This window comes from Ambystoma mexicanum, chromosome 2q (assembly GCF_040938575.1).
Source record: "Ambystoma mexicanum isolate Mex_15411 chromosome 2q, UKY_AmexF1_1, whole genome shotgun sequence".
Lineage (NCBI taxonomy): Eukaryota > Metazoa > Chordata > Amphibia > Caudata > Ambystomatidae > Ambystoma > Ambystoma mexicanum.
Window position 1 is genome coordinate 1,192,487,451 of NC_090924.1, and position 21,086 is coordinate 1,192,508,536.

Below are 21,086 nucleotides of genomic sequence, written 5' to 3' on the forward strand. Positions count from 1 at the left end.
ACCTCTAAAAGATCATGCTGTCCGGTAAATTTCAAATTGGTATCATGTGTATTCAAGATGTTAAAGAAAACCATCCATTCTTCTTCACTGCCATCCCATAGTATAAATAAGTCATCAATATAACGGCGCCAAAGGATCACTTTGTTGGTGTGTATTGATAATGTTTCCTCTGAGAATAGTTTTGCTTCCCAGGCTCCTATAAATAGGTTTGCATATGTTGGTGCTACCGTCGTGCCCATTGCTGTACCACACAATTGTTTGTAATGTTGGCCGTCAAACATAAAGGCATTATGTGTGAGACAAAAGTAAAGCATGTCCAATAACATTTGTGAATGATCTCTAAAACTTAGTGATTTGCTAGATAGAAATCTTTTGATGGCTTCCATTCCTTCTTGATGTTTGATACATGTATATAGAGATATCACATCCAACGTTACTAGTAAATACCCCGGTCTCCATGGTATTAGATCGACTTGTTGGAGAAAATCAGATGTATCCTTGACGTATGATGGCAGTGTCTGGACAAATGGAAACAAGAATTGATCGAGGTATTTTGACGTATTCTCCAATAGAGAATCAATAGATGCCACAATAGGCCTTCCTGGTGGTGTTCTTTTGCATTTGTGAATTTTTGGTAAAAAGTGTATTATTGGTAATATTGGAAACTCCTTTGTTAAAAAAGCCTTTTCTCGTGTATTCAAGAGGCCCATCTCATGCCATATTTTAAGCTTTTGGTCATATTCCATTTTGTAAGCCTTATATGGATTTGCTGGTAACTTTTCATAATTATCCAGTTGTCTCAATTGACGTAATGCTTCTCGCTTGTAATTTTCTGTTTTCAAAATCACAATATTTCCTCCCTTGTCTGATGACCGTATGACAATTGTTCCATCTTGTTTTAAATTCTTTACGGCTATACATTCTTTTGAAGTTATGTTGTGATATATTTTCTTTTTGGCAGAGGCCAGTTTCTTCAAATCGTCTATGATTAGATCCTCAAAAAGGTCTATGAGTGCCATATTGTTGTCCGGGGGAATAAATCTCGATTTTTTCTTTAAAGTGCTTGGTGCTGGCATGTTGGTAAGGAGATTTTCCGGTACGTTGGAGGACCATGCCAAATCAGATGTACTCATGTCTGTCTCATCTTTGTCTGCTTGTAATTCTGATAAAGTGCACAACGCTGGTATGTCTCTGATGGTAAGGGTCGATGGTATTTCTAATTCTGAGTGACAGGATGTATCGTTGATGTCAACTCCTGCAAAGAATTTTGCCAGCCTTATTTTTCTAATAAATAGATGTAAGTCCACTCTGCATTGCATATAATCAAAGTTAGATGTCAGACAAAAAGATAAACGTTTGGACAGGACTTGAATTTCTGTGTCTGTTAATATTCTTTCTGACAAATTGACGACTTGTGCGTTTTGAGTCATCATCATTGCTTCTGTTTCTTGACCTTCCCAGAGCTTGTTTGCGGGGCTCCGGATTGGTCTCTCTTTTTTGGATTTGCCTTGGCCCCTTCTCCCCCGTCTGTTCTTCCTCTTGTATATTTCGACTGGTTCCTGCCTTGCGTGTTCTTCCCGACCTGGTGCAGGAGTTTCATCTCCTCTAAAAAATTTAATCTTGACAGTGATTCATTCGTACCACTTGAGGTCGAAATGTCCGAGGATGAACCGGCACTCATTTCTATCTCCGATTCCTCATCTGATAAAACTGCGATCGAATTCTGTTTTTGATCTTGTATTCCCTTTCTGATGGAATCATATTTTTTAGAGAAGGTATAAATCCTTCCACTGGCATAGTCCTCTTTGTCAAGTAGGAATTTCCTCTGTTTCCTTTCCTTTATCTCTTCCTCGTACTTATTGATGTTTTTATCCATCTGTATTTTAAGCTCATTAGCTGTTTTAGATTCTGCACCCATATATACACTTGATTCCAATAATTCTATTTCCTTCAGGGCCTTTGATCTGTCACTTTTGGCGTATTTCACCAAGGTTGTTAGCATTTTAAAAGAGCATTCATTTGTGGCTTCTCCCCATTCCTGTAGCATTTGGGGATCCGGATCTTCATATGTTGGAATAGTCAAAATTCTAAGACCCCTTGTTATCCGTTTATTGTCAATATAGTTTTGCAAGGATTTAATTTCCCACCATTTATTTGTTTCTTTGTTATGCAATTTTTCCAGTAATGCCATGGACTGTTGTATTGATTTAGATTGGCCAGCCTGTACTTGTGGCATGCTTTTCCTTGGATTAATGTTTTCACTAAACAAAGCGGAAGCCTCCGCACCTCTGCTTTGCTCCTTGTCCACCATACTAAACAATATTTATAAAAACGTATCTGGTATGAAAACGGTGAAAAATATTACCTTTCCCGAAAGGAGGTAAAAAGTCCTGTTTTTTTCTCTGGCAGAATCCTTATTTTAGCCACGAAATTTCAGGACATCGAATTTAATGACTGGATGGATAACATGCAATGTCATCAAAAGCTTCCAAAATGCAGAGATCCGGGAATATTGTATTATATATCCCTTATTAGTACAGACTTTGTGGAAGACATTGTCACACGTGCCATATGCACCGCCTACCTTACAGATACCTCCCGTGTCCTCCGACCCGAATGGTGCTGCTGTAGAACTGTGCATGCACGGCTTCTCTGTCCTCCGTCAGTTCCGTTCCCTTTACTCGCGAAACGTTGCTCTGATGGGCGGCTGCGTCGCGGATCCTCAATAAACAAAAAACAGCGCTTTCTTCCGACTTGCTTGCGACGCGCTCAATCCTCAGTTTGTTTGCTCAAAAAACATTAAGCAATGCATGGGTGCCCGTCCCATATGCGGTCGGTGGCGTTAATACAAAAACAAAAAAAGAGGGAAAAAAGAAAGCGGAATATCGCTTCCTGGATATTAAAACAAAAAATAAATTTCCTCAGCAAAACATGAGTAATAATTGTTTGCTAAATTCTCCTTTTTATTTTTTGGCTAATTTGGGCTTATGAACCGGTTTCACTAAGTCAGGCTTTTCTAAAGGTGTGTTTAGTTCACCCAACATGGCGATCCTTTTTGCCCCTTTCTGTTTGTCTTACTTGTAAGGCCATGCATTGTGCTATACTGCATTCCAGTATATTTAGTCCTACCTTTCTTTCGTGCATTGTGCAATGGTAACACTAGTAGACTGAAACAAACGGTCATTGAGGTAGGTCTGTTTATTTTGCTCTCCCCATGTTGTAGTTTTAACTTTTAATTGGCTTTTTTGGTTAACCATTTAGGAATTGCTCACAGTCCTTTTGAATCACGAGTTAATTGGAAATAATCTAATGGGTACTTTGGTGGGTTTTTTAATACTAATTTGAGATTTATTTTCTCTTTCTGGTTTCTTTGGCTAAATTAGCTTTCCGCAACTGTGAGGCATTTCGAGGTATGTTTTTATTGATTTTATTGACAGCATTATGGTTTGTTTTGGTAACTTACGTAATATTTTTCTGCAATTGGCTTTCCAGTAATTACTTAATCTATTTGCCTACAGACTGTATCTGGCATTGTCCTACTCTAAATGTGGAGTTCTTATTGCTGCAACCTAAGGTACTTGTTTTTGGAATACATTACAGTCTTTGATTTAAGACTTAGCTTACTAAGTGGAACTTGATTGCGCTGCTATGGCCAACTTTTGTTTCTAAAATGATGTTTCTTTTTCTCTTTTTGTTTGTCTGTCAATGGACTACTACGAATGAAATTGGTTAATTTGTGGTAACTTAATTTCTACTTTTTTACTTTTCCTACATGTGATGTACATGTGTTATATTTTTTGTGGTTGCATCGCGCCCTGGACTGCTTGCTCACAACTTGTGCCTATGTTCTTTATGTAACAATTCTTTGCACAAAACAATCATGTGTATGGTTTATTTTTAACTTTACCCAATTTGTATGGAAATGATGTACTATGCAATTTAAGCCTCTGATGAAAAGCTGTACACAGCTTGAAACACGTGTCAGGCTTCTCTTCGCACAAACAATAAAGGCTTCTCTTTGCACAAACAACTAATTATAATTTCTTGGAGCAGTGAGACGGGGAACATCTTTGTTTTTCTTCAACTATTCCTGTGGATGTGTATTGGCAGTACACCCACACCGCCCAGATACCCGCAGCCTTGATGTTTATTTTCTTAATCACTGTATAAGCGCTGTGGACTTGTGACTTTTTCTGCCATAACTTTGTTCTTACTAGCAAAAGTACCCATTCTTCGAATGGGTTCTGTAGACAGACATGATAACACTGTCATTAATTGTTAAAAATAAATGATCTTGTAGGTCGATCATCCGCCTTACCCTGGCATGGTGCAGTTTGTCACAGTGCATTGCGGTGCAAATATCTCTGAAATAGTGCAGCCTAGGGCCTTGAAACGTGGTTTTCGAGGTCCCATTGGGACCTCACGTTTTGTTGATCGTGTTGAGACCGGTTGAGAAACATTTTTTCTTGCCCATAGTTTACGGATTCGTCGGCAGGCACCATGTTGCAGATATCCTCTGGAAAAGTAACTTCACCCGATGCAGCAAACATGTTTGTTTCCCTTCCCGGTGAACATGCTTTACGGCACTGTAAAGCTTGTTTAGAAACAACATTTTTCATTTCCCCTTCCGGTGAATATGGTTTACGGCTTCATCGGCAGGCACCATCTCGCCAATATCCTCTGGAAAAGTAATTTCACCTGATGCATCAAACATTCAGGAACTTCTGGAATATTACCTGCCTTCACCTTCGCCTCTCAGGCGCATTCGCCTCTCATACATTTTATGTTGGTTTACTGCTTCATCGGAGGGCCATAAACCCACCAACAGATTTTTACTTTTGCTGAAATCCAGGGGAAAGTGTGGGGTGGCCAATGTCATGTAACCAGTAATGTCTGGAGTGCGGATTGGTGAAATGGTGTGGAATTGTATAGGGAATAATGCTTAATGCCACAAACCCAAAAACACACACGTTTGACTTTTATATACATAGATCATATATGGCAAAATATTGAGGAATTGTATATAAAGAATGGTGGTATGAACTAATTATTTAACTGACTTTTATAAATTATGTTTATGTGATTAGATTTTAAGAAATGCAATATACATTGTGTTTTTATATGTATTTCTTACAGTGTTAAAAAGTTTGATTTAACCAAATGCACTATACAAAAATAATACAATCTTAAATAAGGCTTTTTGAAAGGAGGCTGTCTGATTAGTCAGTTCTAAAGAAGCACCTTTCATTTTGGCTCAATAACAGAGCAAGACAAGTGTTTATGTGGAGGGTGTGCAGTGTGGAAGCTCACATTGCCTGCATGTGGGGGAGTGTAGTGCTGATTGTAGGGATGCGGCGGGCTTTGGATGAGTGAAGGCAAGAATGAAAACCTTGCATGAGGAGTGTGCCTGTGTTTTCAATTGTTTTATCTTGTTTGTAGGTTGGGGACAATTCCCTGAATGCTGTTGAGTACAGAGAGCATGGCTGGCCTATGTCCAATGTGGCAATAAAGAGTGTCACACATATTGGTCAGACATGAACTCTGAATTCCTTGCTCAGTGCCTGTCTCTGATGCTTTGCAAATGAGGGCAGCAGATGGGTGTTTGGCTGGAATTTTAGGACATGCAATGAGAGATTGTTGCTGAGAAGATAATGTGTGAATTCACTAGTGTTGCTGCTTATGTGAAATCACCCACATTATAGATTAATAATAATAGCTGATTTTACCAATGGACAAGTGAGGATTTAGGAGCTCCAATAACAGCCCCGGTGAGCAGGCCAGTGTTTCAAAATTAATTGAAATGTGTGAAAATGGGAAACAGATTTTAAATTCTTTAAATATATCCTCAAAGTAAAGACGTCAAAAGGTGAATGTTCCTATTGTATCCATTCATTGGTCAAGTTATTGGAATACACTGACCATTGTGATTGAGAAATTGCCTTTCTCAGGAGAGAGGTGGTGTAGGTTAAGGAAAGAACACTATATAAACTATGAGCCAGACCCACAGGTTTCCCATAGGACCCACTTACGTAACCAGATATAAGTCTCAACGCATGGAAAACTAATAGTAAAATATAATTTCCCCCTAAGACAAACCTTTAAAGAACTTTGAACATCCTATTTGGAGAATATTAGGATACATTTGTATACACATGCTTTATAAAATCTACTTATCAAAATGTGAACACACATTGCTAATATTCTTCTGATTTTCTTTAACTCTTTTCATTTCTGGGGGATCTGGAATGGCAGTTGGTGTACCAATGTCTTCTTTGTATTTAACCTGTAGAGACAAAAAATAAATTTCAAAAGGCAGTTAATTAATGGGGTATAAAGCAATATCAGAGCAGAGCAGCTTTTCTGCCTCATAATCCTCCATTATGTCCAAAAGTCTAGTCTGTTTACTTGAAATTTGACCCACTATTTAATGTTGATCTGTTCCACGTAAGAGTGGACAATAGCAGTAAAAATACCATATATGGCGTGAGGACTTGGAAGCCTGATAAGGCGTGTGAAGAAACATAAAAAACGACTAGAATGTGTTCTTTTTCAGCCTTGGGGTTTACGTAGATTTGCTGCCTTTCGGCTCCAATGTCCTCATGCCATATTTAGTATTGTTATCACTATTGCCCACTCTTACATGGAAAGAAACAACATTAAAAAGAGTCTTACTGCACTGACTGACATATATATTCCATATCATGACATATACAGTCCAATTTTGTACATTCAGATTCTTTGTATTTTGAACCTTGAAAAAGATCCATGGGCATTGAAACACGTGCTGATTGCATGACGTTAAATCAAATTGAGAACCAATGCTCTGCAGCTGTAATTTTGTCAACAGATGACTTGTATAACCAGTGTGAGATTTCCAGGCGTTATATATATATATTCAGTGACGTTATGGTAAAGTTGCGCTGCTAAAAACCTTTCAAATTCAGTGAAAAAACGTTGTTAAAGAGACGTTATGGTTCCAAGTCAAACCGAAAAACCCTTGAAATTCGCCAGTTATGGTAAGCTAAGCAACCATAACTCGCGCCACCACCGTGCACTGCTAAGCCTAACACCCAGGACATCAAAGATGACATCAAAAATGTCATTGATGACATCACTGATGACATCACATGTCTAACTCCCCGTTTTTTCCTTTCCTGACATATCTAGGCCACATGATTTTCTTCAGTAACAGTCAGGAACTAAAAATTGTAATATGGAACTGACTGAATCTATTCTACTGTACTTGATGTCCGCAAACTCATTTAATGTTCGCGGACATGTTCGAAGAACAGTACTACTACCTAAAAACTCTGGGGGGTATGTTTGATGTTGTATCATAACATAGGAACATTTAACAAATTCAAAAAGGAGCACACAAACACATTATATGTACTAATACATAAGAAATGTAACCCATATATGCAACACACTAACCATTCATTTAAATGCACTATGTTCTAAAATGGAATATACCACAAGAAGATAAATTGGCTTCCAACATAATTACCTCACAGACACGACAGAACTGAGAACAAGACCAGACCCACTGAGTACATAGGACATATCTTACCTGAAATAGTAAGTGTACTTAATTTTATTCATATATTTATAAACTTTCTGTATTAGATAAAAATGTCACAAGATAGTGAAACTAATGGTAAACACTTTATAATGTAAACCATTTAATTATTATTATTTTGTATACATTTAACATATATATATTTTTTTTTGTACAGAGCATACCAAAATAGAAAATACTTCAGAAAAACCTGTTATGGATAACACTTTTCACAGTATAGAAGAAAAAATGGATTTATTGTTGACTAATTTTAATAAATTGAAAACATTTGTGGAAGATCATTTTAAACCAAAATCCTTGTACCATTGCCCCACATGTACTTGTCCCTCCTCACCATATCCCAGTCAATTATCCCCAAGCCCTCTCCATAACCCAAAACATTTTGATGAGACTTCCATCCCTTCTTCACCTAATAACAATCATGTTGAAACCCCTAATTCTCCTGTTTTTGTTTCTGTTTCTGCCTCACCTATTCTGTCATAAATTATTAATATATGTTAAATAAAGTTTAATGTTTATATTGTGTTGTAAATAGTTTTTTTATTTTTTAAACAATGTAGGTGTCCGCGGACAGTGCAGGTGTTTTGAAATGTTAGTAAATAAACGAAAATGGAGGTGTTCTGAAGAACACTATACCTGTTCGTACTGTTTGCTCGCAAGTTGAAACTGTTCTAAGAACACACGTGGTGTCCTGAAATATTCGTAAAGAAACTAAAATTAAAGTGTTCTAAAGAACACTATATTTGTCCGTAATGTTCGCTATCAACTTGAAACTGTTCTAAGAACACAATTGGTGTCCTCAAATGTTAGTAAATAAACGAAAATGGAGGTTTCCTGAAAAACACTACACCTGTTCGTAGTGTTCGCTAGCAAGATGAAACTATTCTAAGAACACACGCGGTGTCCTGAAATGTTCGTAAAGAAACAAAAATTAAACTGTCCTAAAGAACACTATATCTGTCCGTAGTGTTCGCTATCAAGTTTAAACTGTTCTAAGAACACAATTGGTGTCCTGAAATGTTCGTACATAAACGAAATTGGACGTGTCCTGAAGAACACTATATCTGTCCTTACTGTTCGCTAGCAAACTAAGAACACACACGGTGTCCTGAAATGTTCGTTTCATGTGTGACGCATTTTTAATTACTTCAGGACCCGAACAGTGTCCGTAGAACATCAACGCGCATGCGCTAACCAATCTCCGTGCATTTGGTGTCCTGCAGACAGGTGCTTCCTTCGTGGACATGTTCGCGAAGGGATCATATGACCACGCCCACGCTGATCGCGTGTTCTGAATGTGTCCCCGAACACTTTGAAAGTACATTTTCAATTAATCCATAATATTTTTCAATAAAATCTCACCATGGCACAAGTCCCAAATAGTAATCCTGAGTTTCTACATACCTTTTGAAACTTTTTGAACTTTTTTTTGTGTTCGCTCTGTCCGTGGACAGCGCGCATGTCCGTGGACTGCGCACAAGTACCCCTATAAAAGACCACGCCCTAAAGCTCATTCTTATTGGGTTTCTGGCTTTTCTACAGAGCAGAGCGAATTATGCTGCCAACTGCAGATTTCCATCGCATCTTTGATGGCATCCATGGCTCCACTGCTGCCACCCGGTGCTGTATCTGCCTCAGCACCACCCCCACCCCCTCCACCACCTTCCCAAGGGCCTGAAGAGGGGAACAGGAGTGAGGATGCAGAGGAGGAAGAAGAGGATGATGAGAATGAGGTAGAGGAAATCCCTACTACCCGCACTAGGCGTGAGTCTTGGGTGTGGCGGTTATTTACCATTCATGGGAATGGTCCTAAGGCTCGTGTGAACCGTGTTACCTGCAATGAGTGCAAAATGATACTCAGTCACGGGATGCACAGTAAGTACAGCTTTGGGACCACTACTATGAAGCGACACCTGAGGTCATTTCACTCTGGGGCTATTCGCAGGGTTGTACCTTGCGAAGAACTTAGCAGGTTGATTTCCTATACTTCATCCTCTGTTTCTGATCCTGTCACCACAAGGACCACCTCTGTGGGACAGTGTCTTCCTCAAGCTGCCTCACAGGCCATACAGAATGCTGATGACCCTTACCTTTCGAGGGTCACAGTTGTATGTATGTACTGTGACACAGTACTCTGCAGGGGGGAGCGACTTCGTAGTGCTTTTGAGACTATAGTCTCAGAGCACGAGAAGATCTGCTCACTACCCAAATAAAACCCACTCTACATCTTCCTCTCTCAGCTCGCCTTTTCTTATCCCTGTGGTTGGTGTTCCCCCCTTTACCTTCCTTTCTCCTCCTCTCCTAGTGTGTCGTGTATAAAAACCCCCAAAAAATACAAAATAAGAAAAATAAAAAAAAAAAAATTAAGGCTCTTTTAGAGCCGCCTTTCACAGTTAAACAATAGAAGTGAAAATAAATGAAGCTGGGCCCTTTGTATCTTTTAGAAGTCTGCGGACAGTTCGCGAACATTTCAAAAATTGGGTTGCTACCCTATCACAAACATTGCAATTTTCTCTGGGAGGAAGTGGTGGCTCTGAAAAGAGCCTTTGGGAGGTGTTTGTAAGTCAAAAATTATAAATGCTTAACACCTACTTCAAAATGGATGTTGTAATTCCAAAAAAGGTCGCAATGCATTTTGTACATATCTCAGAAAAATTTGATTGCCACCATAAGTAAGATGGACTCCATCTCTGCGAAAAATGTTTGTACTACAAAACAGAATATTTTCATTGTAAAAAGAAGACATGCCAAAATCTTTTAGAAAGGCACAAACAGCTTTATTAACATTGCACCTTGCTTTTCCATTTGTGGAACAAATGAAGAACGAAGCCACATTTGTCTCTGCGCAATCCGTGAAAATATCACTTGAGAATTAGGCAACATGTCCATAACCTTCCCACGTCCTTCTTTCATAGCAAATAGCAAAAAAATTCCATCACATGTCCTAAACTGTTCCCTCCACAATGAATTACAATTATGTCTGGATGTTGCTCTGTCTCCAAAGTAGCACAGAGAGGTAGCCAGTCTAACCACTTCATTCCACGTACTCCATGCCAGTGTACTTCCACATGTGGGAATCCAAGATCTACAGCTACTCCACAGCTTTCTGCATGCACCTTCAACCAATATATCCATGAATCTCCCAAAATCCATACAATCTTCTTCCTAAAACACACAGACATAGCTATCTGTTGTTCTCTCAGCAAAAACAGTATATGAGAAACTCTCTTCTGGCACAACACACCCACTAAACTTTGCTGACCAATCCCTTTCAGTACTCATTCTCATTTGCATGACTTCTGAACCCAAAAATCCCCGGATGTAACTCCCGATGTCCGCGAACTACCGCCATGTCCGTGGACAAATCTACCATTTCCACTTCACTCTCTCTGCCATTCCCTCATTGGATGTAGCTAAGAAGTCACATAAACATGCACCAATCACATTCAAGACCTCTACATCTAACTGCATCATCATAGATCAGCACTGCAAATGTACTGTGAATCTCTCAGAGTACAAGTGTCATATCATTGGCAAGCACCATCTACCAGAAATATTGTACAAGTTTCCAAGATTTCTACTTGCAGCTCCATGCATATCCATATGCATGAACACAAACTTCAGGTATGAATATTTTCTGTACAGTAGATGAACACATTTTCAAACAGACTTTTAGCTTGTGTAATCTGTAAAATGAATTTACTGTATTTTTTTCAATTTCCTAAAATCAACTATCACTTATAAACCTTTATACTATTTACTTTCTTTATACACACACACTCAAATCATGTTAAACTAACATTTTTTAAATTAAATATATAGACTACATATATTCAAACAAAATTGCATGCAAGCACAATCTATATTTAAATCTTTAAAAAAAATACTTATACAATTTCATATTTTTTGTTTTTATTTATTTATTTACTTAATAACTTTAATTTAGACATGACATTGAGGCGCTATTACCTAGAACAGCTTAGTTACAGAAATAGTGGTATTCACTGGTATATTATAAATTTCACAAGACATAGTAAAGATATTTGTTTTGCTACAGTTAGTCATTCAATACAATTTGTTCATTAAGAACATATCATATGTACTGAACTGATGCAATGTACCTTATGTAAATAAAATAGTTTAATGGTTTTGAAGAAGGCGCTGAGGATTTCAATTAAAAAAAATCAATATCTAAATTAAAAACAGCGCTATATACAAACGAAATTACTAATTTGAATCTTTTACAATTGCAGTGAAGACCAGTCTCCTGAAAAGAAGCAGCCGAATTTGAAGAACAAAGAAGAACTAAGAAGTTACCTGTTAATTTAAGAAAAAAAGTAAGTAGAATATCACCATAATATTTGTATTATTACTCAGACATACTGTAAAGTTAATACAAGCTATTTCTGTGCCTAAAAATAGAGATTGTGTACCATTTTGTCCAAAAATCTCCATGTCTTAAACAGCGATTTACAGCCAGAATGGCCCACAAATTCCTATTTTTGGACACACAAATTACCCAACTGAACCGCTACAATTTTCATATTATAGAACAAAAAACTGTTTTAATTGTATACATTAGATTTACTATTTGTACTTTTCCACACCACTAGCTTACTTTTTTTTTGTCATCTGAACCCCAGTTTAGTAACACATAAATTCAAGAATAGCTATCCCAACTAGTTGTAGTTCCCAATGCACAATCACACTCCATTTCATACATCTTTATCATCTTACTCAAACACTCATGCACACAGCACACATACATTGTAGTACACCCCAACCCATACCATCTTTATTTATTTTCAACAGACCCTAAATAATGCCTACCAAAAGTCAAGTCCATAGAAAGCAACGCAGAAGTAGAGCAAATGAAAATAAAACTGTCCAACATAAGCATCCATCTCTAGCAGAATTTGTAAAAAAAAGTTGAAACAAAACAGCTAATACAGTCATTTAGTGAAACACAAGAAGTTTCAAGTACAAAAACTTTGCTTCCTCTATCAAAATGTAAAACAAACCAAAAAAAAATTAACAGAAAATCAGCTATCACTACAGATAAAACGGCTTCTTTAAATGTTGATATAATGCAAAGTAAGCATACCAAGAAAAGTATTTTAGCCAAAATGTACCGTCACAAAGTCCTTCAAAATCTTATAAAAACAGGAGAGAAATCAGGTTCAATGCTTAAAACCTATCGTAGGAAATTAATCTTAGAAGCGTTGATGGACAGTGCAATTCTTCTCAAAAGAAAGTTATTTATTTTAGTGTTAAACAAAAAGAAACCACTAACAAAACTAATAACTAAATTACAAAAAAGACTTCTCAACAAGCGAAATGTCAACAGAAAAAACTTCTTAAGTATCTGCGGAGGTGAATGGAATCACACTACGAGCACAGAACCATATTTTAATGAAGAAGCGTACAAACAAAAGCAAACAAATACAATTGCCATACATAGCAGTGGTCGAGGTTATGAAAAAGTGAATAATACCATAATTGAACAAGAAGTACTCCTTACAAAAATATGCCCTGAAAACTTAGAATTACCCCTCCATTCAACTGAATCAGAACGTCTAGTGTACAAATGGCCATGCACGTCAATGTGTAACATTCCCAAACAATGTTTCAAATCTTTACGCCAATTCCTCAATACATATGTAAAAAGCAAAGACAAAATCAAAATTAAACTACTGCAAAATATGGATATCTGTCCAGTGCGCAAGTACACAGGACTACAAGGACATTCATTGGCCTGCATTAAAGGACCAACTTGTAAAACTACTTTCCATGATATCAAAAGGATATCAACACATCATTCAACTATAAGAAATCTGGTCTATAAACTGTGCTATGCTAAAAGTCCTGCTTTAGCACTAGCAAATTTAAATAACATCCTTCTACATGGTACAGCAAAAGACCTACTTGAAGAAATTGACTATATCCAGAAAAAATATTTTGGAAGTGAAAGCCATTTACAGAATGAAATATCTTTAAACCAATTAAGCAACAATTCTACACATGGCAAACTTTTGCTAAACACATACAAAAAAGAAATACTAAAATTTAAAAGTACATCAGCCGAAGTACCAAACCATGTATGTGTATGTTGCCGTAGAACTTTTTATAAAAGTAACACAAAAACTGTAGACGTATCATACAAAATAGAAGACAATGAAGATTCTAAATGGTTTGAATTAGCTCTCTACCTTGTAGCAGAAAACAAATACAAAATAACTGACCCCTTAATACTTTGCAATTACTGCACTACAAAACTTGACAACAACCAAACTCCTTCACGTGCTATCATAAATAATTTGGAATTATACCCAGTACCAAAACCCCTACAACAACTTAATTTATATGAGAGCATCATAATTCAAACAGTACACCCATTTCAAGCAATAATACGCCTTCAACCAAAAACAGCAAAATTACCTCCCTCTGAATTGGTAAAAGGCATTCGTGAAAAAGTAGTTTATTTACCATTAGATCTGAAAGAAAATGGGCATACTCTAGGAGTGCAACGTCCAATGCAGCAATCTTTAATTATCTTAGTAAATGGAGTACCTACAAAAGACAAAAAAATATGGCAACAGGTGGTAGATTTACATGAAGTTAGACAAGCCTTGAAATATCTTAAAGAGAATAATGAATATTACAAAGAAATTAATATTGAAGAAAACTTCTTAAATATAACTGAAATAATTCAAGAAACACAAGAAGCTGGTCAATTTGAGCTAGTAGATCCTGCTACAATATCAAATACTTTAAACCATTATACAATTCATCCTTTGCACTCTAATGACACCATAGAAGATGTACTGGAAACGTACCAAATGCGTCAAACAAAAGGATCGCCAATCAGCATATGGGAAAAAAGTATAGAAGCACGTGCTTTTCCTCTACTCTTTCCTACTGGCAAAGGAGGAAGGTATGTGATGATAGACCTATTCAAATATCAGCTTCAGAATACCGCTCATTACGGATGTATTCTGAAGATCAAATACATATTCCACCTACTCTTTGAAAGTGAACTAGGAACTTTATGTTACGGAGTTGTTGCACACATATTAAAATCAGGATCACACTTTCAAAATATGACAGGTACACAATTATTAGAAAAAGTGCAACAAAAGGATGAGGTTTTACAATTAAATATTACAAATCTATTAGCAAATATGCAAATATGCGTGGTACTAAAGAGTACTGGTTTCGACGTCATGGAGATGTACGTTGTATGATCAGAAACCTTGGCCCACCCACTTGGTTTGTTACATTAAGTTGTGCAGAATATGCATGGGAAGATTTACATGATTTCCTATGCATATCAAATAAAAACAAAACAAACATAGATATACTAACACCTGGAGAACTTTTTTCTTTGGATCCTGTTAATGTTTCAAGATATTTTCACCATTGCTTCATTGCTATGCTACATTTTATTTGTAATAAAACTGTTCCTCCCCTTGGAGAAGTGCAACACATCTTTTGGAGAAAAGAATACCAAGCCAGATGAGCACCACATATCCACATGCTTTTATGGATTAAAGATGCTCCTAAATTTGGTCAAGACAGTGATGCCACTGTTTTACAGTTTATTGAAATATATGTCACTTGTGAAATTCCATCAGAAGCCACAAATAGTGATCTTCATGCACAAATTTTACACTTTCAAAGACACAAATGTGGTCGCAAATACAAAAACAAAGGGAAACACTACACCAAATGCCGATTTGGTTTCCCTAGACCAGTTACAAATACAGGTCAAGTGAACAACCTCATGTCTTCAGTTAGACATAGTGTTAAAGGTAAGTCACCTAAAAATACATATTACATAAAAAGAAAAGAAGAAGAAAAATATATCAATGATTATAATGCAATCATTGCCCACTTATGGAATGCAAACATAGATGTGCAGTACATTGCAGACAATTCTACTGCAGTTGCACAATATGTCACAGAATACTTAACTAAAGCAGAAAAGACAGAGCTCCAAGACCTCTGGAATGACCTGTCATCAGATAAAACAGTGTCTCAGAAATTATACAGCTTGGGCATAAAAATACTCACCCATAGAGAAAGTGGATCATATGAAGCAGCTGATTGTTTAACGGGTACTGCATTGTATGGTAAATCTGAAAATATAGTATGGCTAAGTCTTGGTCCAGCTAAATCTACAAAAAGAGTTCTAAAATCATATGAAGATATAGAAACAATAGCCAAACGTGATCCCAACAGCCAAGAAATTTAAAAAAAACAATTTACTGGACACATACTACCCAAACAGAAGTAATACTTTGGAAAACATGTGTCTATACCACATAGCCCAAAACTACACACACAAAAATAATATGAAAACCTGATGAAAAAAAAGGTAAATATAGAGTGACAAACTGTGAAGGCAGCTTAGTTAAACTCACGAAACCAAATTTAATTAATCATATTAAATTGTCATTAAAGACTCCTCAACATAAAGAAGTATAATACATGTCCCTGCTACAACTCTTCAAACCATGGAGAAAAGAAGAACAAATACTAGATAACTATGACTCATATGAGGATGCTTTCAAAGCAAATGATAGCACTATAACTGATGTAAACTTTACACAGTACAAAACAATGTTGCACAATGAACAGCAACACGAAAAAGAACTCCAAGCCCAGCTAGATAAGGACACTCCTGACAGTAGTCAACCTTCTGTAACAGGAAGCCAAGAACCACTGGGAGAACCACTAATAATAAATGAGGCAGAATTAGCTATGATAGAAGTAGAAAACACCATGTGTCAGTATGAAGATAAAGAAGACTTAACTATACTACAATCAAAACTAAAACAATGAGCAACGTATCATTTTTCAAGAAGTAACAAAACAAATTGCACATGGTGTAAAACATGAAAATAAAGAATGTTCCTGTCATAATTATAAACCTATACTACTGTACGTCAGTGGTGAAGCTGGTTCTGGCAAAACATTCCTAATCAAAATCATTAGTAAGTTCCTTCAAAAAATTGACAAACAACAAACTGTCAGCTGTTGTCACTACCCCCACAGGTTTAGCTGCCTACAACATAGGTGGTGTTTCATTACACCGATTACTACTATTACCATTAGAACAACAGAACAAATTAGACTATTACAAACTTTCTGCAGAAGCTGCAATGGAACTGCGCAGAGTATTGAAACAAATGAAAATACTACTAATAGATGAAGTGAGCATGGTCTCCAACCTGATGTTAGCTTTGATTCACCTCAGATTACAAGAAGTACTCAAAACAGACTATGAAGAGCTCTTTGCAGGAAAACACTTTATTGCTTTTGGAGATCTGCTTCAATTAACACCAGTAAAAGGTGAGCCTATTTTTAAAATATTATGACACAAACTCTGCCGTAAAACTGTTGGCAGCATTGGAAATGTCAACCTTTGGCAACATTTCCAATACAGAGAATTAACAGAAAACATGCGGCAATCTTTTAAAAAAGTATCAGAGTTGGTATACTTTCTAAAGAAGCAGAAGCAATATTGAAAGCCCGGCACATTAATGCACTTTATGGCGATGATGCATGTGCTACAGATGTTATGGAACAATTAGCCCACAAAAATGTCAATTGTATGGCCTTAATGCCAACTCTTGCAAGCTGTTTCAAATTCAATGAAATCATGCTAAGTAAAGAAATGCAACCAATCATGGAAATTAGCGCCACAGACAAACTAGATGTACATGGTATGACAATACCCATGTGTGACCAAGCCAGAACAAGACTAAATAGTTTAGAAAAATCAATCTCAAAAACAGCAGGCTTAGAAAAGATATTAAAATTATCCTTAAATTGCAGAGTAATGCTTAAACGTAACCTTGACGTGGACCAAGGACTAGTTAATGGAGCACTGGGTACAGTTGTTGGCTTTCAAACATAGCCACACGACAACAAAATTCAGTTTGTCAATATACTCTTTGATGAACTTTCAGGAGTAAAAAGGATAGGACGCTCAACAGCTAGATTCCTTCTCTTCAAAGATATGTATGTACGCAGAAAACAATTTTCTCTAACTCTTGCATACGCAGTCACGATTCATAAATCACAAGGTTTTACCCTAGACAAAGCAATGATAGATATTGGTAACAAAGTCTTTAAAGAAGGCATGAGCTACATAGCACTATCACGCTTATGTACACTTGACAGTCTATTTCTAATCAACGTTGATGCAAGTAAAATAAACGCTGATATTCCTTGCATTTTAGAATACAATATACTTCGCTCACTATACACTCCCCATATAAACACATATTCTGTTCCACAAAAAGTAAAACGTTATAAAAGAAAAATAAATCAAACAGAAAAGCAACAGGATGTCACTGCAAATCCTCCAAAGAGAGTAAGAGAAAGTAATACTTCATCAAATACCACAAGCAAAAGAAAATCAATTAGGGAAAGTAAACCAGGTACTTCTTTAAAGAAGGAAGACAAACTCCAAAAAAAGCAGTTAGATACAGAACTACCTGGACCATTTAAATTCTCAAATATAGTTGGTGTAAGTTGCTACGCAAATGTAGCAATGAATATTCTATTTCAATTACCACCAATTGTTGACAACATTTACTTACACAGTACAGACCCATTGTGTATGCAAATGTTAGTACTTCACAGAAATGCAGCAAACAATCCTGAACACATAGTGTTTATGGAATAAGACAACAATTGGACTACTGTGCTGGAATGGTGAAATTCACTATAAACTCACAGGAAGATCCACAAGAATTTCTAGTGTACTTAGTACAAGTACTGGAAAACAAAAACATACCAATAAATGAAATCTTCCAGATTTCATACATGTGGAAACATACATGCACTCTCTGCAACAATGTGACACAAGAAGAAATCCCCAATGAACGCTTCATAAATATATCAATACCAAATTGTGAATCCATTCCATTTCAGCGACTTGTACAAAATGCAAACCATGGTAGATTATGCTCTACCTGCAATTCAGATAATCGCTCCACGTTAGTAATACAAACACATAGTAAATACATAATACTAATGCTTCTACGTTACAATGCAGATGGTGCCAAAAACAACTGCAAGCTGACTGGATTCACACATGGTCAAATATCACTTGGTAAGAAAACCTTCACAACAATAGGTATAATCTACCACGCAGGAGCCACAACCAATTCAGGGCACTACACTGTATATATAAAAAAGAAATGTGGATGGTTGGAATGTAATGATAGTACCATTACTCTAAAGCAGAGATTACCATCAAATCTTACAAACACTAATTTGATGTTATTAAAACCAAAATTTGATAACTAAACTGTATTTAAACCCTAAGCAAACTTGTGTTAAAAAAATATAAACTGTTAGAATACTCCAAAAGCTATCTAACTGCTCAAAGATTCTACAACAACTAATCAGATAAATGAATACCACTAAATTAGACCAAAAAATACACAGTTAGAATACGCCAATTGGTATCTAACTGTCCCAAAATTTAACAATATCCAAATAGATAAATCAATACCACTAAAATATATCAAATAAATAGACAGTTAGAAAACGCCAATTGGTATCTAACTGCTCCAAAATTTTATAATATCCAAACAAATAAATAATATGTTACTGCTCCAAAAAATGCAACAAGCCAAAGTATAAAGCATTAGCCAGAAACAAGTGAACACTGAAAACAAACAAACAAGTAAACTGTAGCATAACAGAAAAATGTTTTTTTTTTAATCCAACATGGATTTTTTTTTCTCCCACAGACCCAATGATTTTAGCAACAAACACAGAAACTGAGCAAATTGCACAGTACTCTGAATTGTAACCTAGTAAATATGAGGGTCCAAAAAAAAAAGTATGTTGATTATACAATGTAATAAGTCATTACAAAATATTAATACTAACATGCTATTTTCTCACAGAAATTAACAAGAAATACATGTACTCCGGTTACTAGACCAAACAGTAAGTATACAATAATAAGGAGAACGATCGCAGCATATCACATCGATAGTATCTAATACCTTTGTTCCTTATACATTTGTTTTTCACCCAAAGTTATAAGCAAATATGAATGTGATATGCTGCGGTGGTTGTGGCCAGGGCATAGAGTCTTGGGTGCATGGCCAAATGGCCATTTGGCCATGCACCCAAGACTCTATGCCCTGGCCACAACCACCGCAGCATATCACATCCATAGAGTCAAACATTTCAACTATGGACTATGGAAACTTTTAATGTCCGCGGACATTATGAGTGTTCTTAGAACACTTTCAACTTGCCAGCGAACAATACGGACAGTGTCTTCAGAACAACCCCATTTCGTTTATTTGCAAACATTTCAGGACACCACGAGTGCTCTAAGAACACATGCAACTTTCCATCGAACAATACGAACAGCATCTTCAGGACGCCCCCTATGAACATTTCAGAACAACGCAAGAGTTCTTAGAACACATTCAACTTGACAGAGAACAATACGGACAGCGTCCTCAGGACACCCCCATTTTGTTTATTTGCGAACATTTCAATACGCCGTGAGTGTTCTTAGAACACATTCAACTTGCAAGCCACAACCCCCATTCATATTTGCAAACATTTCAGGACACAACGAGTGTTCGACAACGTCTTCAGAACACCCCCATTTTGTGTATTTGCGAACATTTCAGGACACTGCGAGTGTTCTCAGAACACATTCAACTTGACAGAGAATAATACGGACAGCGTCCTCAGGACACCCCCATTTTGTTTATTTGCGAACATTTCAGGACACCGCGAGTGTTCTTAGAACACATTCAACTTGCCAGCGAACAATACGGACTATGCCTTTAGGACACCCCCTACGAACATTCCAGGACACCGCGAGTGTTCTTATAAACGTCTTCAGAACAACCCCATTTTGTTTATTTGCGAACATTTCAGGACACCACGAGTGTTCTTAGCACACATTCAACTTGACAGAGAATAATACTGACAGCGTCCTCAGGACACCCCCATTTTGTTTATTTGCAAACATTTCAGGACACCGGGAGTGTTCTTAGAAGCGTCTTCAGAACACCACCATCTTGTTTATTTGCGAACATTTCAGGACACCACAAGTGTTCTTAGAGCACATTCAACTTGACAGAGAACAATACGGACAGCGTCCTCAGGACACCCCCATTTTGTTTATTTGCGAACATTTCAGGACACTGCGACTGTTCTTAGAACACATTCAACTTGCCAGCCACAACCCCCATTCATATTTGCGAACATTTCAGAACACAGCCAGTGTTCGACAACAATCTTCAGAACACCCCCATTTTGTGTATTTGCGAACATTTCAGGACACCGCGAGTGTTCTTAGAACACATTCAACTTGACAGAGAACAATACGGACAGCGTCCTCAGGACACCCCTATGAACATTCCAGGACACCGCGAGTGTTCTTAGAAACATCTGCAGAACACCCCCATTTTGTTTATTTGTGAACATTTCAGGACACCGCGAGTGTTCTTAG

The 21,086-nt window shown here is 36.9% G+C and overlaps 1 protein-coding gene across 4 annotated transcripts in view; it reads right to left on the reverse strand.

The window, feature by feature from the left end:
* The window catches only part of NEBL (nebulette), a 1,132,595-nt gene that overhangs the window by 177,613 nt on the left and 933,896 nt on the right, over positions 1 to 21,086 (reverse strand). For 2 of the 4 annotated variants that reach the window (XM_069648590.1, XM_069648591.1), the window contains exon 18: positions 6,191 to 6,283. The exons of the other annotated variants lie outside the window; for them this stretch is intronic. In XM_069648590.1, coding sequence (XP_069504691.1) covers positions 6,191 to 6,283 — 93 coding nt within the window. The remainder of the gene's footprint in view (positions 1 to 6,190; positions 6,284 to 21,086) is intronic. 4 annotated transcript variants of the gene reach the window in all.